At 53.1% G+C, this 22533-nt stretch overlaps 2 protein-coding genes across 5 annotated transcripts; one reads left to right on the forward strand and one right to left on the reverse strand.

Annotated features, from left to right (window-relative positions):
• Positions 1 to 336: 336 nt before the first annotated feature.
• Ccdc61 (coiled-coil domain containing 61) lies at positions 337 to 17820 on the forward strand. Of its 4 annotated transcripts, none has more exons than XM_047529953.1 (14): positions 337 to 431; positions 6893 to 7051; positions 7296 to 7378; positions 10012 to 10169; positions 11381 to 11542; positions 14623 to 14833; positions 14933 to 15015; positions 15580 to 15749; positions 15855 to 15930; positions 16281 to 16429; positions 16518 to 16596; positions 16782 to 16842; positions 17320 to 17392; positions 17507 to 17820. In XM_047529953.1, exons 2-14 carry the CDS (start codon positions 6904 to 6906, stop codon positions 17602 to 17604), a joined length of 1551 nt encoding a protein of 516 aa, XP_047385909.1. In that variant the 5' UTR covers positions 337 to 431; positions 6893 to 6903; the 3' UTR covers positions 17605 to 17820. The 4 variants fall into 4 exon arrangements, 3 of the variants coding, with proteins under 3 accessions (XP_047385909.1, XP_047385908.1, XP_047385906.1); XM_047529952.1 differs by lacking the exon at positions 337 to 431 and adding an exon at positions 3558 to 3837; XM_047529950.1 differs by lacking the exon at positions 337 to 431 and having other exon boundaries at positions 4876 to 7051.
• Positions 17821 to 18628: 808 nt separating this feature from the next.
• Pglyrp1 (peptidoglycan recognition protein 1) lies at positions 18629 to 22237 on the reverse strand. Its single transcript, XM_047529146.1, has 3 exons — positions 21863 to 22237; positions 19448 to 19569; positions 18629 to 18957 (listed from the first exon to the last, which is right to left on the reverse strand). Exons 1-3 carry the CDS (start codon positions 22147 to 22149, stop codon positions 18779 to 18781), a joined length of 588 nt encoding a protein of 195 aa, XP_047385102.1. The 5' UTR covers positions 22150 to 22237; the 3' UTR covers positions 18629 to 18778.
• Positions 22238 to 22533: the final 296 nt, after the last annotated feature.

Below are 22533 nucleotides of genomic sequence, written 5' to 3' on the forward strand. Positions count from 1 at the left end.
TTCCTCTGCGCATGCACACTCGACTCTCTCCTACAAGACCTCCCCTTCACGTGGGCGCGGCCTACCCCGCGGCAGGCGTGGTGGGCGGAACCAAGAGGATACTTCCGGGATCCTCCCTCGACTCTACTTCAGGGAACAACCCTTTTATATGATTGACAGCAGCATTAACCAGTAGTGATTTGGCATGAGACAGACGATGGGGGTTCTCCCAAAACTCATTTAGGAACACCTTTTCGAAGTTGACCAATCGTAAGCTTTGAGTGGGAGGGGTCTCTCCGGGGGCGGGACAGAGTGATTGACATGTTCATTGACTATAGGAAACTTGGCTGAGGGCAAGCTACGGCCAATCAGGAGTGAGAGGGCCGGATCCTGAGGCGGGGCCTGTGCTTCGGCAGTTGAACCGCTCGCGAGCTGGGGTGTCCGCGGAGAAGGTGAGCGGCGGCGGGCGCGGCGGGCGCGGCGGGTGCGCGGGCTGGGGCGGCGATCTCGCGGGGGAGGGGTTTCGGGAGAGGGGTCTGCGGCGGGCAGCTGACCCGGCGGTGTGGGAATCGGCAGGGGGTGCCCTTTAACCCGGTAGGCTCTTGAATGAGGGCTTGCGAGGCAGAAGTTAGTAGGTGAGTCGGCTGTGTGTGTGTTTCACGGGAGGCTGTTTAAAGGGGGGATTGTAATGCAGGAGACGGCAGGTGGTGGAATGTAGAGTACCCCTGAGCTACAGCCTTGCGATTTAACGAGAGGTTTTAAGGCAGAGCATTACTACAGCGCGGAGTGGATGGGAGGACCGGTTCTCTGTGATGGGTTAGAAACTTTGATTTGGGTGGAGGGCTTGGAAGAAACAATGTTGAGGGAGGAGGGAGCCATCTAGGGACGTGCGTGTGCTTTGGCGAGATATGAAGCCCGTCACACATGTAGCGTTTATTATGTGCATTAACTTTTCTTCCGACCGTTCTGGGGATGGAATCCAGGGTAGTGCACGCGCTAGGCAAGTGCTCTACCCCTGAGCTACACCGAGCCTCTGCATGAATTCTTACACTTTCTAACAAGCCCCACCAGTGGTTAAGATTGAGTTCTGTCGTCTGGTTGCTGGGGTTTGAATCCTGGCTCTGCTGCTGACCTTGCTGCTGAACATCACACTGGCTTTGGGCGGATTGTTTAACCTTCTGTGCCTTAGTTTCATCATCCTCAGAAGGACCTGCCTCCTCTCCATCTATACCACTCACCTAGCAGCCTCACCCTCTTTCCCCCGTGATAACTTTCAGGTGTCATTTTCCAGTCTGGACCTCTGCCCTGGACTCCAGGCTTGTATATTCCGTGACCCACTGTGCTGTCCTTGGAAGTCCAGCTGACATCCAGACTGAAACTTGTCCCAAACCAAACTTGTTGTTTACCCCCTCCAGCCTTCAAACCCAGCTGATGTCACCTTGAATTTGCCTGCTGCTCCCTCCTTTTCTGTCACCCACATACATGGTCTGCCCATCACTGGATCTCATCCAGGATCCTACTGTTCACTATCACCCTGACTGCCATTGTGGTGCAAGCTATCTTTGGCTTTACCTGTTCTGTTGCAGTGGCCTCTTCACTGGGCTCCCTGCATCTGCCCTTGACCCCCAAAGGCAAGAGATCCTGTTTGAAACAAATATCAGATCATGTCATTCTTCTGTTCAGGCCCCCTCTTGGCTTCCACCTCACTCAGCAAAAGTCCCCACCAGGCCCACAAGCAGTCCAGCTTCCTCCTCTACCCTCCCCTCAATTCCTACCCTTCCCAGCTCCCCTGCCCCACCCTGGCTTCCTCATTGTCCTTTGGACATAGCAAATATGTTGCCACCAAGGACCTTTGTGCTCCCCATCCCCTTCATCTGGACCAGGCCCCCCATGTCTACATGGCTTCTCCCTCCCCTCTTCAGGCCTTTATTCAGATGTCAATCTCACAGACAGGCCCTTGCTGACTCCTCAGGCTAGGAAACTTCCTGTCACTTCCTGGTCCTCCCTACTACACCTGGCTTTTTTTTTTTTTTTTTTTTTTTCTCTGTAACACCACTGCATGACAGTGATTATCTATGTCCATTGGGCTTCTCAGACTTACCCACTGGAGTGTTTGGCTCCAGGTGGCTCCTGGAAGAGCATGTAGGTGTGTAAACACTGTTACTTCTATAATGCCACCATTACCACCCTTCCTCTGGTCTCCCTGGGTATGGGGCAGGGTTGCTGAATTGGGAGGGTCTTGTTTCTGGTAGTGGGGGTCGGGTAACACACTAGGTACATTGTGATATCCAAGGGCAGAGAGTCATAACTTTAGAGTCTGAAGGAGCTTATAGGAAATGCAGATTCCTGGGCTCACCCTAGAGATTGTGCTTCTGCAGGGTGGGGACCAGGTCCAAGAGCCTGCATTTCCACAAGGACCCGAGATCATGCTGAGGTCTCACAGCCCTCAACCCTCATCTGACCAGGCCTGTTCAAAGCCTGGGCTGGAGTGAGGCTGCTCCACTCATCATCAAGCTCTTCCTCTGTGGCCAGTCCCCTGCTGGGCAGGGTCAGACTGGGGTGGCAGGACACTGGTGATAGAGACAGTGTGACTGCTCCCCTACTCTCCAGAATGGAGTCAGAGAGGGCTTCCTGAAGGAGGGGGCCTTGGAACTGAGCCTGGGAGAGTGATTGGGAGTGAGCTGAGGGGAGAAGACCTTGGCTGTATCCACAGACCTCTGTCCTGTTCCCTGGCATCTCCCATCAAATTGACAAGCAGCCCCTGATCTATGCCAGGCCAGGGTGCAGACGATATAAGAATGATCGAGATGACACTCCGGGTCTGTTACCTAATCAGCAGATCACACTGGTAACATTCAGTGCCAGGCACCAGAAGCACTATGTATGCATTAACTAAATCTCCACAATCCTATGAGGCAGGAGCACTTGTCTCCCTGAACTGATGGGGGAAAGGCACAGAGATGGCAAGTATCTTGCCCAAGATCACACTGTGTTAAGGGGAGGAGCTGGGGTCCGAACCCAGGAATCTCCAGCCTGCAGCGGGTATGATGAGGCCACATTTGGGTTAGTGATGAGACAGAAAGGAGCAGAGTTCGGGGAGGAAAGGGGAGGTGGTCAGGGAAGGGTGGCTGGATAATGAATAGGGGATGGATGCTCCCTCACTGTGGGGTTCCAGGCAAGCCTCAACTTCATACTCTAAAATGGGGGATGGTTATAAAATCTGCCGGAGAGCAGAATTAAGTGAGTCCCTGGGTTGATAAACATTGGTCCTTATCTAAGCCAGGCCAGGCCACAGTGTGTGGGCACTGCATTGGAGAAACCAGGGAGGCCCTGGCTGGGCCCTGGCTGGGCCATGGAGGGGTGGCTGCCAGGGGTCGGGGTTTGCCCATGTTTGGTGTGGAAAGTGGTGCTGTGGATTTGTCCCTGGGGAGCCAGTGAGGAGGGCTCACAGCTAAGGCCCTGGATGAGGGCTGTGAAATCTGTGAGCTGGGAGGTGCAGATTGGGAGGAGGAGCCAGAGGCGGTGATGTAACACTGGAAAGGAGAAGGGGTCACCTTAGTGAAGGAGGGGGCAAGAGGGCTGGGGACTGGGAAACTGTGTGAGCTGGAGCTTTGATGTCATGAGGCCTGGACACTGGGGTCCGATGTGTAGGCCAGAATGAGGTGCTGGGGTGCCCACACGCCTGCAGGGTTGGGGTGGTGACGTCAGGAGTTAGTGAGGGCGGGGCCTCGGAGGCGCCGCTGGGATGCAGGGTCAGGAGGCTGAGGCAGAGAAGAGGAGCTGGGAGAACCTTGGGACTGGAATGAAATCAACAACCAGGATGGGCCACTGGTCACAGAGCGAAGATGGAAGCTGCAGGTAGAGGGACAGGGTGGGACTGGAGCGGGGAGCATGCTCAGGGCCCGGGGATCCCATTGATGGGGGCGGGGGTGTTCTGGGAAGGCTCTCCGAAGGGAAGAGAGGTGGGCAATGTGTGCAGTGGAGAGGGGGATTTGCATGCAATTTGGGAGGAATCCAGGTGAAATATGGGGACGATGAAATACAGGCTAAAAGTGGGTTTGTGTGGAGTAGTACCTTGAATAAATATGCGGGCAGAAGCCCGGTGGAATAATTGGGGGGGGGGGCAGAATTCAGGTAGGATATGCGGGGAACCCTAGGAAGATGGAGGGGGGACCGGTGGAGGGAGAAGCAGTGTGACTGCTCCCTCACTCGCCCCAGTCTGTGAGAGACCAGATGTACATAGGAGACTTTGGAGGGGAGAGGGGACTGGTTTCTGGGGAACAGCACAAGGGGGCAGGGCTGGAATATGGAGGGAGCGAGATTCTGCGGAGAGAGGGGAAGCGGAGCTAGAATCCCGTGGTCTTCAGGGGAGTGGGTTTCGAGCTGGCCGAAGTGTGAGATTTATGCCTTCAGCCGCTAAGGATACTTTGGCCTCCGGGAGGGGCTGGGCATAGGGGAGGGAGGTGTGTTGTGTAGGAGACAGTTGCATTCAGGCAGATTGTTCCGAGGCTGAGTCTGGAACCGCGGTGACAGGGTGGGTGCTAAGGACATCAGGGCAGTTGAGCACAAAAAGGGGCCGCTGCTGTCGCGGGGTGAGAATGGGGGGCTTAGGCGGTGGAGTGGGGAAAGGAGGGCAGGGCCAGGTTGGCGGTAGGGATGGCGTGTGGCAGGCCCCTTCCTCTCAGGTACCATGGATGGGGGCGGTGATGCTGCGTGGCTTCTCAGGTGTTCCGCGGATTCCACCAACGCCTTAGTAACCTCCGGTGCCTTGGTAACCGGGACGGCGCGGCAGCTGATTGGCTCAGGGAGTCTGAGGGGCGGGGTCTGTGGGTGGGGTCTAGGACTCCCGTTGGGGTGGGGCGTGCGCTGCCAGGCACCGCATTAAGGGTCAGGAATGAGGACTATGTTGAACTGTGCAGCGTTATGCTTGCAGGGAGATGAGGGAGCCTTAGCGCCAGACCCTTGAACCCCCAGAAGATAAATGCACAATATCTGGAGTCTGAGTTTTCTGGGGAAAGAGACTCCCAGATGTCATGAGCCCTTACAAAAAGCACTAGAGGCCCTTTCCCCAAATAAAGTTAAGAGCTCCGATCTAGAGATAGAGGTGCCTATCAGGACTTCTGAGGCCCAGGCAGTTGTCCTTGGACCTCTGGGAAAGGGGATCTGTGGATGAGTCTAGGGTGTGGTATTCTGGGAACCCCTGAAATTACCTGCAAAAGGTTTGCTTATCAGGGAAGTGTTCAGAAATTTCATTGGATTCTCAAAGGCCTGAGGACTCTAAAAAGGTTCACCGACCTAGAATTTCAGGGCTTATCTTCCCCTCCCTCACACTATCTTGTCTGTCGTCAGACTCCAGGAAGAACTTCCTGGGGGAAGTGTGAGGACCCGAGGTGGTGGGGAGAGGGTACCAGGCATTGGAGGGGTCCTCATGGTCTGGATTGGTGACTGACTTTGGAGCAGTGGTGGTCCCTAGGATTCTAGCCCCTTTACTTGCTGAACCTCAGTTTCCCATCTGCATTCTGGGTTAACTGTAAGGAATAAACTTGTCTGTATGCCTCTCTGAAGCTCAGAAACAACAAGAAGATAGTAATAGCAAGGACGATGACAGTGTCAGTATGCACGGAATGCTTGCTGTGTGTCAGGCACTGCTGAATTTCGCCAAAGATTTCAACACACTTCACTCATTGAATCCTTACACCAGCCAAGGAGGCGAGGCCTGTGTGATCATGTCTGGCCGCCTGTGACATCTCAGATCTTATCACTTGCCCCCTCCCCTGTCTGCTCTTCCAGTCTTCTGACCTCCCTGTTGAAGACCACCTGGAGCCTTTGCCTGGCTCTTCCCTCTGCCTGGACAGTCTTCCTCTGATAGCCATCTTCCTCCCGCTTTCCTCCCCCGGCCTTTGCTCAGAGAGGCCTCCCCTGGCCATTTTAGCTACAGAGCAGCCCCTTCGCCATCACTGGCCCCATTCTCCACCAGTGGCACTTTTATACATCTGCTGTCCACCCCACAGGGGTGGACATCCTGGTTTCTTATCACATCCCCAACACCTGGGATGCCTGTTGCTTCGTGGCTGGGATTCTGGCTCAGGGAGAGAGTAACTAACTTGCTTGTGTGCAGGCAGGACCTGGATGGGAACTCAGGCAGCCCAGGCCCCCATTCTGAACCACCCCCTGGAATCTGGGTGGAGGGCAGAGGCCTGGGAGCCTCCTCCAGCTTGCTCTTTGTAGACTAATGCAAGAGTTGTAGCTGCTCTTTGTAGACCTAATGTAAGAGTCGTAGCTCTATTGACTAGGAGCAGATTAATCTGCTTCAGCAGGTTAATTAATTAATAATTAATAAAATCAATGATTAAATCAGTGTGCATGTTTTCAGTATATCATCCATAATATATGGAGCTGGCTGTTCCCTGGATGTGGTGCATTTTCTCCAGATAGCTACGTGGCTGGCTCCTTCACCTGCCTCAGATCTCTGCTCAAATGTCACCTACTCTGAGTGACCTTCTCCGACCTGCCCAACCCCAATAATCCCTGTTCCCCTCTCCAGTTTGATTTTTTCCCACAAATGTTTGCTGAATAAATGAACGAATGAGTAATAATTAGTAGTCCTGGTCCCGACTGTCCTGTGGGTGTCATCTGTTCCTGCTAGTCAGCTTGTGTTGAGCACAGTAATGTGAGACAGAGTTCTTAGAGCTTTTATGTGTGTTGTCCAGTTTAATCCTCATAACGCTGTGAGATAGGGGCCACAGTTAAGCCCATTTTCCAGATTAGGAAACTGAGACTCAGAGAAGTGGACTCATATTCCAAAGGTGCCACAGCTGTTAAATGGTGAGTCCAGGATATGAACCCTGGTCTTCACACTCAAAAGTCTGGCCTCTCAGCGCCTCTGGGTCTCTTGTCTCATCCTTCTCTCCAGTGACCCTGGCCATGGACCAACCCTCTGGCCTGCAGGTGGACTACGTCTTCCGGGGTGTGGAGCATGCTGTGCGGGTGGTGGTTTCTGGGCAGGTGCTGGAGCTGGAGGTGGAGGACCGGATGACGGCTGACCAGTGGCGTGGCGAGTTCGATGCCAGCTGTGAGTGTGCCTTCCTGGGGTGGGCACCCATCCCCTGGTGCCAGTTTCCCCCAAAGACGAAGTCCACCAGAGTTGGCTTGCCTGCCTCTTCTGTCTGATCAGAGCTGTCCGAGGTGGGGAGGGTGTAGGCCTTGTTCCTCAGGCCAGAAGCACCCAAGCTGGGTAGAGTCAGAGAGCTTAGATGTATTGCCCTTGGGTTGGGCAGGTGGTCAGATATCAAGAGGGACTCTTTTTCCCCCACCAGTCATTGAAGATTTGACTCACAAGACAGGGAACTTCAAGCAGTTCAACATCTTCTGTAACATGCTGGAGTCGGCTCTCACCCAGGTAGGGACCAGGGTTGAGGGGCAGGGGTAGGTTCCTGGGGTTCATGCCCATGTGATGTTTACGTGACCCTTTGCCTTCTGCATTGAAGGGACAGGGCCTTTTCTTTCTCAATGTAAGCGGCTTTTCTGATTCTAAGGATAGTTATTCTTAGGTAGAAAATTCAGGTCACAGGAATATAAAGAAGAAAGTGAAAATCACCCTGCTGCTAAAAAACTCTCACTCTTGTTAATACTCTGGTGAAAGTCACTCTGGCCGTTTCCTCATTTCTTTCCCTTCCCCCACCTCCGCATGGGCAGAGCTGTAATTAACAATGAGTTGATGTATTTTCCAAGGCATTCTACGCCCAACTTTTAAAAGATTCAATGATGTTTCATGGGAATTTAGTCCCATCAGTGAGTGTAAGAGTGTTCATTTCCTCTGCTGAGCACCTACAGTGTTCCCTGGCACTGTCTCAGACACCGGAGGTACAGTAGTGAGCCCAGGGGACCAGGTCTCTGCTGCTGGCCTTCTAGTCGGAGAGATAGGTGATTGAAAAAAATTTATACCAAGTAAAAGAAGAAAAGCAAAAGAATAGGTTAGAACTTAGGATTCGGGGGTATTTAGATATTATTTTTAAACTTATAAACTATATTGTTTATCTGATTATAGATAAAATATGCCCTCAAAAAACTGAAGATATTTAAGTGTGACTACGAGTCCTTTATAAATTCCCTTTTTATCCTTCACCCAAAATGTAACACTTTTCTTTGAATTCAGACTTCTTATTGCCACTTCCTAGATGGGAACTTAGCCAGTCATTTATGTCTATAAAGTGGGAATAATAGTAGTTCCCATTTCATAATATTGCAAAGATTAAATGAGTTACTGTGTGTAAAACATTGGCTAATCGTAACAGGTATACAGGTACAATTTTTTTTATTATCAGTTTTTGAATTTATCATCCTCGTTAGTAGTTGCTTAGTATTGTACACATGCATCATGATCTATACAACCCAGTGGTTCTCAAACCGGTCTCATGACCCCTTTGTACTTTTAAAAACTGTGGAGGACACCAAAGAGCTTTTGTTTATGTAGATTATATCTATTAATATTTATTTGCCATTAGGAGTTCAAACAAAAATTTAAAGGTGTTTATTAGTTCATTTAAAAATAGCAATAGTGAATCTGTTATGTTAACTTATATCATTTTAATGAAAAATAAATTTTCTAAAACAAAAATTGTTTTACATTTTCACAAATCCGTTTAATGTCTGGCTTAATAATAGAAAATTCTGGATTCTCATATGCTTCTGCATTTAGTCTGTTGTGCTATGTTTTGGTTGAAGAATGTGTAGAAAAATCCTGCCTTACACAGCTACATAGTTAGAAAAGGGAGTACTTTAATAGTTTTTTCAAATAATTGTGATTATTCATCTTTGCACTAAAACCAGACAAGTGTAGTTTCTTGAAGGTTAGTTGCAGTGTGGAATCTGAAATTTCTTCAGTGAACTTATACTGTTGCTTTAAAAAGATTCAGACCTGTTAATTGGGACTGGGGATGCAAGCTCAGGGGCAGAGTGCTCAAGTAACATGCGGGAGGCCCTGGGTTTGGTCTCCAGTGCTGCAGAAAAACAAAGCCCAAACCAAAGAACCCCCCACCCCCCAGCAAACCCAGGAATGCATCTTGCACTTCTATGGCTCTTTTCTCCCTGCATGAGTTTGTAACATCATGCATTGGTCGTTTGGAAAACATTGGTTCATCGAGTTGCACAGATCTTTCAAGAGCTGACCCATTTCATTATCCAAAGGCAGAAGTGACATTTAGTAACATCCCCACTGATCTAACCTGGTGAGTCTTGGAACAGGGGAAAGCCATCAAGCAGAGTGGCAGGTGCAAGTTTTCCAAAATTCTAATTCTAATTCAAGTGCAAAACTTGAAGTTGATCATTGGCAACCAAGTGGGATGCTCTCTTCCTTGAAGAGACCGGCTCACTGCATTCATTTTGGAGGAAATGCCTGCCGAGCGCCCCGCTCTTCAGAACCATTCTTTTATCTGTCACTTCTTTCAAGTGAAAATACTTTTCCATGAAAAAGTGGCTAATTTGGCTCAAAACTTGGTTGCACAAGTGCTTTCTGGAGGCCACCGTCAGACTTTGGTATGCAGCAGGGGCACTTGGTGGTCCTGCCCATTTTCTTGTACAGATTAGTGAGGAGACCGATGGGTACTCACGGGTCACTGCCTGGCATGAGGAAGGCTGGAACTGCTGGTGCCATTGGCACAGCGGTTTTACGAAGCCACCGGTGCCTTTGCATCATTAGTGTGAGCATCAATGCAGTAAAAAGGCTCGCCAAGTCTTTACATTTTTATGAAAATAGTTTTGGCCTCCTGGGCTCCCTGAGAGGGTCCCCAGGGGCCTGCAGACAATACTTAGAGAGCCACAGGCCTAAGCTGTCCCCCTGGTTGAGCATGAATGTTCCTTGCAATCTCTCTCTGGTCACGTCCTATGCGCATCCCCAGATCTGGGATGTCCTGACCTGCAGACTCAGTGCAGGGAAGCCCAGCAGCCTGGGGCAGGGTGGTCCTGGAGTGAGGGTTGTGTGCTCTGGGGTGGCCCTGCCAGCCCTGGGGCAGCTTCTTCCTTCCTCTCCAATAGAGCAGTGAGTCTGTCACCCTAGACCTTCTGACCTACACAGACCTGGAGTCCCTGAGGAACCGCAAGCTGGGGGGCCGTCCGGGCACCTTGGCCCCGAGATCGGCCCAGCTCAACTCCAAGCGCTACCTGATCCTTATCTATTCCGTGGAGTTTGACAGGTGGGCATGAGGGACTGGCTCCGGGCCCAGGCTGGTGGGCAGGAGTGGGGAAAGAACCCCTTGGAGCCAGGGTAATGTGGGGACGTTATTTAAGCCTTGCCTTTGGAGTCAGGGTTTATATCATTTATTATTGTTTGGCTACAAGTAGCAGAATAACCATCACTAGTGCTTATTTATTTATTTATTTTGAAATACAGGGGATTGAACCCAGAGGTGCTTTACCATTGAACTACATTCATAGCCCTTTTTATTTAATTTTAAGGCCAGGTCTCTCTAAGTTGTTGAGGCTGGCTTTGAACGGGCTATCCTGCCTCAGCCTTACAAGTCACTGGGATTACCGGCATACACCATTGTGGCTGGCTCCATTGCCAGTGCTTTAAACAAGCAATAGTTTATCACATAACAAAATGTCTAGGTGACTTCGAGTCAACAGTTCCATTAGGAACTCAGGCAGTTTTTATTTTTGTTCTTTGTCATACTTAAGGTGTTGACATTTTGACCTCATATTTATCTCTTCATGGTCACAAAATAGCGGCTGTATCTCCAGGCATTGCATCTGTATCAAAGCAGGAAGAAAAGGGACAGGGCTGTGTTTGCTAATTGAATCTGATAGTTTTATCTGGAAAACAAAAATATTGCCACAAGACTCCTAACAGATTTCCCATAATATTTGGCCAGAAATGGCCAAATGTAGAGGATTGCTGGGAAAATGCCTGCCTGGCTTTGTGGCCTTTCTAACGGGAGGCAGACAGCGAGGTGGGACCCGGGAATGACTCTTGAGCAGTGGAGGCAGTGTCTGCCCCACTTGGTCATGGCTGCTGGATGTTCTAGTGGGAAGGGGCCAGTCCCCTGTGAATCAGAGATGGTGGGGCAGTTATCCAAGCTGCAGTCCTTTCGCCAGCCAAGGGGTGACCAGGTCAGGCCAATGAGACCTCTCATTGTGCGTGGCTGGTCACATGTCCACTCCGCCAGTGCCTGCAGCAGGAGTTGCTTGAGGCTGCTCCAGGGCTCTCGGTCCCTGTGGCCTCCGAGTTACTCTGTGAGAGGCCCCTAGGGGTGGCTGTGTGTGGGGTGGGGGACAAGGCTGGGCCCGAAGCTGCTGGCGGGGTGTGGGGTGTGGGTTGTGTTTTGACTCTGGCTCTCAGGACCTGGGCTCACCCTTGGGCGGCTGCTTGGCCTCTGAGATGCCCTGGTTCTAATCCCCTCCTCAGGATTCACTACCCGCTGCCCCTCCCGTACCAGGGCAAGCCCGACCCTGTGGTCCTGCAGGGCATCATCCGCTCACTGAAGGAGGAGCTGGGCCGCCTCCGAGGGCTGAATGGCCAGGACACTCGGGAAACCCGGGAGACTGAGATCTGGCACCTGCGGGAGCAGTGAGTCTAAGAGGGGTGGGTGGCCAGGGATCAGGGTGGGGGACAGGCATCCCTCATCCACCCTGTTCATCCTGAGCTCCTCCTCTGTGCCTGCCTTGTATTGCCTTGTGCTGGGGACAGTCCTGGCCCTTCCCTCCTGAACTTCCAGCCAGTGAGGGAGACAGAGCTGTCTGCCACAGTGAAGACTCAGAATGTGTGTGGAGGGTCCTGTTGACCGAGGGAGCGGTAGGTGGGCAGGCAGGCCGAGTCAATGGAGTCCTCTGTCACCAGGTGTCTCTGGCCCCTCCCTGCCCCTCACATAGTGCCCAGCCCAGTGCAAGTGAATGCTAATCACATAACCACCTAGGCGGTCTCCCGAAGCAGAGATGGGTGAGGAGGGCGGGGACCTGACAGGTCTGGGGTGGTTAGGACTGCTTGGGCAGAGTGTTCCAGGCAGAGGGAACAGCACATGCAGAGTCCGTGTGTTGGTGGAAATATGATGTAATAATAATAATGGTACCAGCGACTATGTGTATTGAGCATTTACCTGTGTGCCAGGGATTCTGCTCAGTGCTTTATGGTGAATTCATTTTATCCTCAAAGCTTTCTGACAAGGTAGGCAGATGGGCACTGCTGTCCTTGTTTTAGAGTCCCAGAGAAGTTAGGGAACTTTCCCCAGGTCATACAGTGAATGATATATGGCCAGGCTAGACCTTAGATCCTGGCAGCCAGTGCCATGGCCCCTTCCCCTCCCCTGCTGGTGTGCACTATTGGCAGCTGCTAGCCCAGGACTGAGAGCTAAGTGCACACAGAGAAGACTGGCCCTCTCTTTTGTCAGGAATGGGAGCTTACCGGGCTGGGAGAACTGTGGCTGTACACACTGCTGGATGGCGAGGGAGAAAAGCCACAGTGGAGAGGTCAGGGTGGGAAGCAGGAAGAAGCTTCATGCTCAGTTCTTTCCTGGGTAGGGGGTGTGTGCGTGCATGCACTTTCCAGAATGTCCACAAGGTGGCGCCCCAGACTTTTGGATCACAAAGGGGAAATTCAATTTTTGCCAAAAATGAGTTCATCTGAATGTTTCATCTTCCTAATTGATTTTAATTTTCAGGCAGAATGAGAACAACTGAATTAATGTGTAGCTTTGATAGATATTGATGATTGCTGGCTGGATTTATTTTTCACTAGGGGCTTGTAAATGGTGCTCAATTCCATAGTTCTTTCTGTTTTTGTTAGCTGCAGGTTTTCTATAAAGAAAAGATTCTGTCAAGTATTTGACTTCCCCCAGGTACATTTTGTACAGGAGAGGTAGGATTAATGCTTAACTTTCTTTTATTTAACTTTCCTTAGAATAATGTGTTACTCCATCTCATTCATCATGAGATCAATGAGTTCTGTTCTTGTATGGTTATAAACTCTATGAACTGTAACATAATTGATCTTGTGTTGGTTTCCTATGGCTGCTGTGACAAAGTTCCACAAAATTGGTGACTTTAAAACAACAGAAATTTGTCCTCTCCCAGTTCTGGAACCCAGCCATCTGGAACCACTTTCACTGGATTAGATCAAGACATTGGCAGGGCTGAGCCCCCTCCAGAGACACCTGGGAGAGTCTGTTGTTGCCTCTTCCAGCTCCCGGTGTCACCTGACCTTCTTTGGTTTGTGACCACCTCAGTCTAGTCTCTGCCTCTGTGGTCACATTGTCCTTTCCTTTTCTGTGTCTAATTTCTCAGACTCTGAATCAGGATACTTGGGATTATATTTAGGGCCCAACCTGATAATTCAGGATAATCTTCTCATCTCAAGATCCTTAATTTATCGGAGTCATAAAGTGCCTTTTTGCCATATCAGGTAACATTCACAGATTCCAGGGAAAAGGACAGGGATATATTTTGGCAGGGGTGAGGGGGTGGGGGTGGTGGGCACTCTTCAGCCTACCACACATCCATTCATTGCATTTATTCTTTTTGATGTAGTGTAGATATTGTCTTGTCTTTGACTGGTAGGAACCTTTCATGTTGACTCCCGCATCATTTTGAAATGACCCAGGAGTTTGAGACCAGCTTGGGCAACAGAGCTTGTAACTCGTTATATATAATATTTTCATAATTCCAGAGTCAGAGCTGAAAAGGGGTTTATACTCAGAGAGGTCCTGTTCCTCTTCTGTGTTCCTCCCTCTTCCATGGATAATTCCCCCTCCCCCTGCTTTATTTATTTATTTGTGGTGCTGGGGATTGAACCCAGGGCCTCACACTTGCTAGGCAAGTTACATCCGAGTCAGCTCTTCCCCATTTTAAGCTTTTTATTTACTCTATCTTGAAAATATGATCATATATGTAATTTTAATTTCCTTCTTTTTCAAAAAGGGACTTGAACCCACTGTTGGGTGCTGATTTACACTGTATCATGGTGATCACCTGGGGACAGGTCGTCTTCATTCATTCCTTTCCACAGTTACCACTCAACTGGAAGTACCTTAGAAATTCAGCTAGTTCTGTTGATGTGCATTTTGGTTATTTCTGCTCTTTTGCTGTTATTATAAGTAGAGCCACAGCAAAGAGCCTTATGCGTTTGTCATTTTCTCAAGGAAGGGTTTTGATCACTGTAGTGACCTGATTGGATTTGCATTTCATAGAATCCTGGTGAGTGGCAGGCGAGACCTGGTTGGGAAGGGCCTGGAGGCCAGAGCGAGGACTCAGGGCCAGGCTTTCATGGTGTGGAGATGGCCAGATGGATGAAACTTTTCAAACCAGAACGCAGCGCTGTGTTCACATCCCTCTGGGGTGGGGTGGGGTGCGATGGGTTGGGTGGATGCGTGTGTGTGTGTGTGTGTGTGTGTGTGTGTGTTTGTGTTTGAGAGAAAGAGAGAGAGAGAGAGAAAGATGGGCTCCTGTCCTCCTTATGGGATGAATGAGGGTGATATGACCGTGTCCCTTCCCCCACGGAGATGACCACTTTCACCACCTCACCGCGGGGGCAGCTGGGACTGACGGGATCGAGTTCCCGCTTCGTGGGGAGGTGAAATATTTGGCCATGCCCAGCCCTGGTGGAGGAGTGGGGATGTAGAGGCGTGCGCCTTAAGCCTCACAGCCCGCTTCCCTCAGGGTGTCTCGTCTGGCATCTGAGAAGCGGGAGCTGGAAGCCCAGCTGGGCCGGTCACGCGAGGAGGCGCTGGCCGGGCGAGCGGCGCGACAGGAGGCAGAGGCGCTGCGCGGGCTGGTGCGCGGCCTGGAGCTAGAGCTGCGGCAAGAGCGCGGACTGGGTCACTGGGCAACGGGCCGCCGCAGCCAGGATTGCCGCCGCCTGGCCAAGGAGGTGAGGGGGCCGGGTGGCCGGATGGCCGGCGGGTACGGCCCGTAGGGCGCGGACGCGGGCCTCTTTGTGGACCATGGCGTCCCCTTTCACATCCTGCAGCTGGAGGAGGTGAAGGCGTCGGAGCGGAGCCTGCGCGCCCGGTTGAAGACGCTGAACTGCGAGCTGGCCTTGTACAAAAGGGGGTGAGGAACCGCGGCCAGGGTTGGGTGGGGCCTGGAGGGGGTGGAGTCTGAGGCAGGTGGGAGGGGATAGGCGGAGCTGGCGGTGGGCGTGGCTGGGCAGGTAGGCGGGTCCTAATGAAGTTCGTGGGACCTAGGGATTCCGAATACCAATGGAAGTGGTGGGCGGGGCCTGTGGGAGATGGGCGGGACTTGAGGCTGTCCCTGGAGATAGGGGCGGGAGCGCCGGCGGGCGCCAAGGATTGTGTTGAGCGACCAGTTGTGGCCCACATGTGGGATCTAGATCGCCAGCATTTATAGGGGTTGGTGGAGGAACGTTAGGAAGGGTTTCCAGGGGTCTGTGGGAGACCTGGGCAAAAGAGTTGTGAATGGTATGCAGGGAAATGACAGGGTTTTGGAGGGGTCCTGTGGGATTGGGAGAGGGGTGGAGCGTAGGGCAGGGTGTCCCGGAGAGTCAGGCCTCCGCGTGAACGCTCAGGAGTTGGTGGGGGACGGGCCTGAGGGTTCAGAGAAGAAGGTTGGGGTGTCATGGCCTGCGGGAACTGATAGCGGATCCTGTGCTCTCAGGAGGAGGACTTCACCTGCGGTGCCTCCCCCAGCCCGGGAAGGCCGGGCTTCGACATCCCGGGAGCGCTCCACGTCTCGTGGCCGCGGCACCACCCGCTCCTCATCCCGGGAGAGCGGCCATGGGATCCGGGGTCGAGGCCGGCCGGCACGCCCCTCGCCTTCGCCCACAGGTCTCTACCCATCCTGCCCTGCCTTGGGGGAGGAGGAAGACAAGCATCGTGAAAGCCTGATTCTGTGATCCAGTCTCCTCCCTCCTCTTGCCCACACTGTCATAGGTGGTCGTGTGACACGTTTCGACCCCACCGCCTTTGTGAAAGCCAAGGAGAAGAAGCAGAAAGAGATCAGAATGAAGTTAGTGCGCATTCCCTCTTCCCCGCCCTTACCCCTGCCCCGCAGCGATTCCCCAGCCTGTGCCTGCTCCCATGACACCGGTGCCCCGCCTCCCATCAGTCTCCATTTCCTGTCACCTGCAGCAGGTCTCCCCTTACCCCTACCAGTTCTCACTTCCCACCTGACCCCTCTCCTCACCCCTTACTGGACTGCTTACTTGTTTCCCCCCGCCCCCCACTTGGTCTGTGTCCCCGCAAGCTTTTTCCCCTCCCAGGCCACGGTACCTCAGGTGGGTCATCTGCTCCGGCGCAGCAATGCCGGTCCGCATTAGTTGGGCACACAGCGGGACATCTCCTCCCGCGTTTTTTTAGGCGACAGCAGCAGCAGCAGCGGAACCGATTGGGTAGTGGAGGGAGCGGGGATGGCCCTTCTATCTCATGGTCTCGCCAGACCCGACCCCCCGCCGCGGTGACTGGCCGTGGGGATGCAGCTAACCGTTCCCGGAACCGCAGCTCTTCGGGTAACGGGCCTGGAGCCCGGGGGCGGGGCGGGGCGGGGCGGGGCGGGGCTGGTGACTGCAGGAGACTCACACTCACCCCTCACTCTAGTGGACAGTTTCCGCAGCCGCTGCTCCTCTGCCAGTTCCTGCAGCGAGTTTGAAGATTTCTCTGAGTCACTCTCCAGAGGGTAAAACTTGGATCGGGGTAGGATCATCTTGCAAGGGTGTTTGGGGAGACTGGAGACCTTTTGCAGGGAAGTTGGCTGATGGAGGCGGGGGGTGGGGTGGGGGTGGTGTCTTGAATCTACAAAGGAGGGGCAGGTGGACAGTAGCAAGGACTGTGCATTGGTCCCTGATTACCCTCCTCTCTCAGCCTTCGCTGCCGCGGCCGTGGAAAACCACCCAGCCCTACACCCTGGAGTGGGTCCAACACGGTGAGTGTCTCTCCCAGGCCTTGGAGGAAGAGAAATGATTAACCTTAAACTCCTGGAAACCAGCTGTCCCGTTTTCCCATGATGCCATCCTGGGGATCAGGTTGCAGAGGTGACTCTGAAAGGCCTCAGAAAAACAGGGTGCTTTTTCCCTATGGGATTGGAGAGGGGAATAGTGGGGGACATAGGATCTAGGCTTAAACTGCCAGATCTTCAAGTCTGGCTCCTTTTTACCTGTATGACTGAAGGTACTTTTAAGCCTCTCTGGGTTGCAGTTTGTCTGTGGTTACTCAGGGATGGTAATGGCATCCCCTCAGAGGGTTCTTATGTCCACAGAGCAGGATATTTTGGTGTAATGAGTGCCCAGTAGGCTTCAGCCCTTATTTCCCCTTGGTTTCAGAAATTCCAGTGGGATTTTGGGGAGTGGGGCAAGAACAAATGGAAGGTGCCTGACCCCCTCTCTTGTTTTTGCATCACCAGAAGTCCACCCCTCAGGAACACAGCAATCATCGGAGACGCCTGACCAATTCAGGGGGCTGGGTCCCCATCAAAGGTGAGCCCACCAGCCCCAGATCCTGCAGGGATGGTACTGAGGAAGTGTGTGGGCCGGAGCTCCCTATAGCTGCAGGCCCTTCACAGCCCCCCACATCCATGCCTGCTCTCACAGAGTACAGCTCGGACCACCAGGCGGCTGACATGGCTGAAATAGATGCCCGCCTGAAGGCTTTGCAAGAATACATGAACCGACTGGACACCCGGTCATGACCATGGAGCGGTGGTACTGCCCCTCCACCCTGACTCCCCAGTGGGTATGGTGTGGGGGCAGGACCAGGGTAGCCTTCCAGCCCGCCCAGACTCCACCCCTTCAGGTGCTCCTGGGGTCTTAGGTTTGTGAGGCCCTGACCCCACCCGCTCTTCAGGCAGTGCATGCTGGGAGATAGGGTATGTGTGTTTTGTAAATAAACTTGTTTGTCCTTGGGATCCCTCAACTTATGACTGAAGGGTGGGGGTGGAGTGAAGAGAAAGGGGGAGGATGGGGGTGTAATTGGGATCTGTGGGTATTTCTGGGCATGTCTGGGAGGCATATGGGGGTTCAGGCTGAGGAAGAACTTCTGCATTCTCACAAGCAGTGTAAGGGGAGACCTGAGGAGTGCGAGTGAGCAGTCTGGCTGCAAAGGAGTTCAAGCAGACGTTCTGCACAGGATGTCTTTGGCTGTGTGGTGGGAAAGGGGTGTCTTGCAGCATGCTCTACTGCCTGGGGAACCCTCTGAGCTGCTGGTGGTGACATCTGGGCCTACTTGGTGCTGATTCCTGGGCTCTGACCTGAGACCTCTGGGTTCTGAGCTGTGATGTTGCTTCTGAGCTGGGATCTCCGGGGTCTTGGTTCAGGGTCGGGGCCTCTGGGTTCTGAGCACCATCGAGGACAGAGTGCTGGGAGGAAGGGTGATGCTGGGACCTTGTGGGAGGGAGGAGCAGGGCATGTGGTGGGGCCAGTTCAGGAACACAGTTGGAGCGGTATTTATTTATTTATATGGTGGTACTGGGGATTGAACCCAGGGGTGCTCTACCACTGAGCTACATCCCCAGTCCTTTTTATTTTCTTTTGAGACAGAATCTCACTAAGTTGGCCAGGCTGGCCTTGAACTTGTGATCCTCATGCCTCAGCCTCTCAAGTTGTATCTTTTTAAAAAAAATTTTTGTTTTTTTAGTTGTAGAAGGACACAATACCTTTATTTTATTTTTATTTATTTATATTTATGTGATGCTGAGAATCGAACCCAGTGTATCCTTTTTTTTTTTTTTTTTTTTGCGGTGCTGGGGATTGAACCCAAGGCCTTGTGCTTGCACTGAGCTACATCCCTAGCCCTCATCTTTTTTGAAGGAGGAGGAGGCAGGGGTTTTTCCAGCTTTTGGGGAGAGAGGCATGAGGTGGGGGGCCTCACTCGCGGTAGTGTGGCCAATTCTGGATGACTGCATAGAGCTGGTCACCAGGAGAGAGTGTCTGCTGCACATCCCGGTGTCCTTTGATCTCATAGTCGGGTCTCAGGGCTCCTAGAGTCACACCGCAGGCCAGCAGACTCTGGGCTGCCCGGATGGCCCGTGGTGGGGGCACCCGCTCTGGAGGGACAGATGCAGAAGTTAGGCTGGGGCTCCCTTAAAGGACAGAAGTAGTCTAGTATGAAGTAGGGGTAAATTGAGCCCCCTGCACTGGTCTTAACTGCTCTCTGTGCCTGTTTGCTCCTCCATGAAAGGCGACAGTAATGACAGCTACTTTATGTAAAACCCAAGGAACGTGCCTGGGAGGCTTAGCAAGCACTGACCGCCATGATCATCATCGCTTATTCTCCCTCCTCTGTGTTCTGCCCATGCTGATAGCCATGCTGATAGTCTGGCCCACATCTGGACTGGCCCAAGAAATTATGCATAGCCCAGATAATCCTCATTCCTGCCCCAGCTGCTCCCACTGTTATTCAAAGAGGAGATGAGGCTCAGGAATTGGAATCCTTTGCCCGAGGTCACAGAACTTGTAAATGGCATAACCTTTCAGCTACCACCCACCTCCTGCCCCACCCCTGAGCCCATCCCAGCCTCTAGGACAGTCACTTACCCATGTAGTTGCCCATGAAGGTGATGCCAATGGATATGGGGTTCCAGGTGGGGCCTGTGTGGTCGCCCTTGATGTTCCAGCCACGGCCCTCATATACGAGCCCATCTTCTCCAATCAGGAAGCTGCGCGGAGGGTTCATCTTGAGGAGGAGGAAGGGCCTCCCCGTCCCTTTCACCCCACCCGGTTCCTGCCATAGCGTGAGCGATTTCCAGTAGTCCGCTCTTCACTGTCTGATTTTCCATAAGAACAATGTGGCCTCTGCCACATGCCAAGCACAGCTCTCTGTGTATCTTTTTTTAAAATCCCCCTACTGCCTATAGGTCACTGCCACCCCATGTCACTAAGAGAGGATTAGAGAAGTGGCCTCTCCTGTCCAAGGTCACAGTCAGGCAGAGCCAGAGTTTTACCCAGGTCTCCGGATGCCCGCCCACATGCTCTTGTTCCTTGCTGTCTCTTGCCTCCCTTTTGGATTTGATGAACTCTTACTTTACTGAATCCTCACAGGACCACCCTCTGAGGTGGGTACCCTAGTCTTCCCCAGTTAAGCTGAGGGGCAGAGACTCAGAAAGCCACATGATTTGCACAAGGTCATGCCCTAGAGGCACTTGCCCCTCAGAATCGGGGACTCAAGGGTTTGGATCACATCTGTCTCCTTGGGGTTTCAATCCTGGCAGTAGATCCTTAAGATTCACTCATTCAACATGTCTTGACTGAGTGAGTATGACTGGCACCTTGGAATTATCTGGAAGATCACACCCTGGAGCTGCAGTATCTGCGGACTCAGCTCTCTGGGTCACAGAGTCACTGAGGATACACAGAATGTTGGAACTTCTGAATCTAAGTCCTGGATCTGCCATTTAGGAAGCCAGCTCACAGAATCTGCCTTTGGGGAGACTAGAAATACCCTAATGATGCCAGCTGTGGGGACTGAGCCAGTGATGGCCCTGTCCATCCCTGGCACTGGCCCTGTGGTTGGGGCTCTGTGTTTATTCCCTGGATGCATCTAATTTAAACCTCAACCACCATCAGGTAGGTACAGTGGAAATCCCGATTTCCAGGTGGGGAAACAGGCTGAGAGAGAACGTGATAGGTATGGCAAGGGAAGGGTGTTCAGAACATGAATCAGATGTCGAACCCTCAAATCTGAGGAGCAGATGTCAGTGTGTGCTGTTTTAAAAGGCCATTTAGACCAGAGGCTGCAGCCCTGGCTTAGCTTCCTGACCTCGGGAAACACTTACGATCTAAGCCCCTGACCCTTGGAAACAGAACCTTGAAGTTGGAGCCTCAATTGATAAAATCTCAAGTGGGAAGGGCTGGGGGTATCCTTGTGGCTCCTAGACTTCTGAGTGGGATCTGTTGGAACAGGCTCCAGGTGGGGCCTGGGGAGCTGCATTCCCAGATTCGGATGCTCACCTTGGCCTGAGAACCTATGGGTTGCAGTGTACCTCTCTCTGGGGGTCTTTGTGTGAGCCCCCACCCCACCTCTTAAAGGAGCTGATGGCCACGCCTGCCCCTCCCGCAGGCTGCTTTACCCCACCTGCTGCCCTATATCCGCCCTCCTGGATGGTCTGTTTCCCTCACAGCAGCCAGAGGAAGCCTGCCACACCCTCTGCTTTTTAGACGCCCCCATGGCTCCCATCTCAAAGTGAAAACCAAAGTCCTCACTGACCACAGGCCCCTTCCAGCATATCCAGCCACTGCGTCTTTCAGGTGTGACCTGCTTACCTGGATTCACAGCATTTGCCCCTATACACCTCCCCCCCCACTCCCTGCAGCCTCCCTCAGCTCCCTCATCCCAGAGCCACCTCAAAGCCACTGCTCAGGGACGCCTTTCCTTCCACCAGCCTTATAAAGGCCCCGGAGGGGGGTCTGGCTCCAGTTTCTGCACACTTTCCGGCACACAGTATGTGCTCAATGCCAATAGCGCATGGATTTTGGGCTCCTGCAACATGCTAGGTAGCAGCCTAAGTGCTTGCCGGGCAAGCCGGTTGACTAAAGAGTTGGGGAGCTGAAGTGGAGAGGACCTGTCCCCGCTGGGGAGGGACCTGCCCTGGGTCTCAGGCAGCACTAAGCCCAGCTGATACCGGCACTCGAGCCTCCTGACAAGGCGCCAGGATGGTGAAGGGATTCCTTCACGGTGTAGAGGATATCTGGTGTGTGAGGTTGTCTGCCGGCTCCTCTGGGGAGCAGAGCTTGGACTTGAGGTCCTCAGAGCTTCTGCTGCTGCCTGCAGCTACCTGCCCAGCCCTGGGCCATGACCCTGGGGGAGAAACCACAACCCTGCGAGCTCCAGTGAGCTGCGGAGGTGTCAGCCAGGTGGCTCCAGAACTGTAACTAAGAGCAGGTCTGCTGGCTCGCGACTGCACCCCTGCCCCCTGTGGTCCCCAGTTCAGCCTTGCCTCCCTCTGCACTCACTTGTAGGCCACGTCGCACCAGCCCCGCGTGCGCGCATGGTAGTGCTGCACGTTCTGGGCCTGCTGCCGGCACAAGGCCGGGGTGTCGCAGTTGCTGCCCGCTGTGTGCGATATCACCACGTAGCGCACCGGCTGGCTTAGGCGCTGGGAGCACTCGGATGGCAGGGCCCCCCACTCGCTCCGGGACACGATGGGGCCGCAGCAGGATGGGGTTTCTTTACTTTGAGCTGCTTCGAGTCCGATGAGGGCGAGGAGGGCCCAGGCGAGCAGCGCGCAGGTGTGGGACATGACGGGCAGGGCGCGCAGAGCTGGCTAGGAGCAGCGCAACTGGCGGGGCCACCTTTATCTGCTGGAGCACAGCAGCGGGGAAGCGCTTGCTTCACACCCCGGCGGGACTTCCTGGGCCGATCACACGGGACCCCAGTTTCAACTTCCTCCTCTGGTAGGGCCGAACAGGATGCGGTGTGGTCAGTGGTGAGTCTGGGTCAGGTGGGGAGGGGCGCACAGGCCCCGGGGCGCTTTGCTTGGGGCTGGATCCCTGCCAGCCTTTGTGTCTCCTCTTAGTGGGGTATTGGATAACTTATCAGGAACTTGCACAGGACGGAGAGGGGCCCAGGGCATTGGCACATCTCCCCCTTCCTGCAGGGACTGAGCTAACAAAGGTTCCATTTT

Source organism: Sciurus carolinensis, chromosome 16, assembly GCF_902686445.1.
Source record: "Sciurus carolinensis chromosome 16, mSciCar1.2, whole genome shotgun sequence".
Lineage (NCBI taxonomy): Eukaryota > Metazoa > Chordata > Mammalia > Rodentia > Sciuridae > Sciurus > Sciurus carolinensis.

What these genes read in the sequence shown, in the direction of transcription:
- Ccdc61 (XM_047529950.1), top strand. Translation starts at nt 6,802, where the DNA reads ATGGTGAGTCCAGGATATGAACCCTGGTCTTCACACTCAAAAGTCTGG. An exon ending in CTGGCCTTGTACAAAAGGGG is followed by an intron (nt 15,016 to 15,579) that starts GTGAGGAACCGC and finishes CTGTGCTCTCAG; the next exon opens with GAGGAGGACTTCACCTGCGG. An exon ending in GGGCTGGGTCCCCATCAAAG is followed by an intron (nt 17,393 to 17,506) that starts GTGAGCCCACCA and finishes CTGCTCTCACAG; the next exon opens with AGTACAGCTCGGACCACCAG.
- Pglyrp1 (XM_047529146.1), bottom strand. Translation starts at nt 22,149, where the DNA reads ATGTCCCACACCTGCGCGCTGCTCGCCTGGGCCCTCCTCGCCCTCATC. An exon ending in TGGTGCGACGTGGCCTACAA is followed by an intron (nt 19,570 to 21,862) that starts GTGAGTGCAGAG and finishes CCCTCCGCGCAG; the next exon opens with CTTCCTGATTGGAGAAGATG. An exon ending in CTTCATGGGCAACTACATGG is followed by an intron (nt 18,958 to 19,447) that starts GTAAGTGACTGT and finishes CTGTCCCTCCAG; the next exon opens with AGCGGGTGCCCCCACCACGG.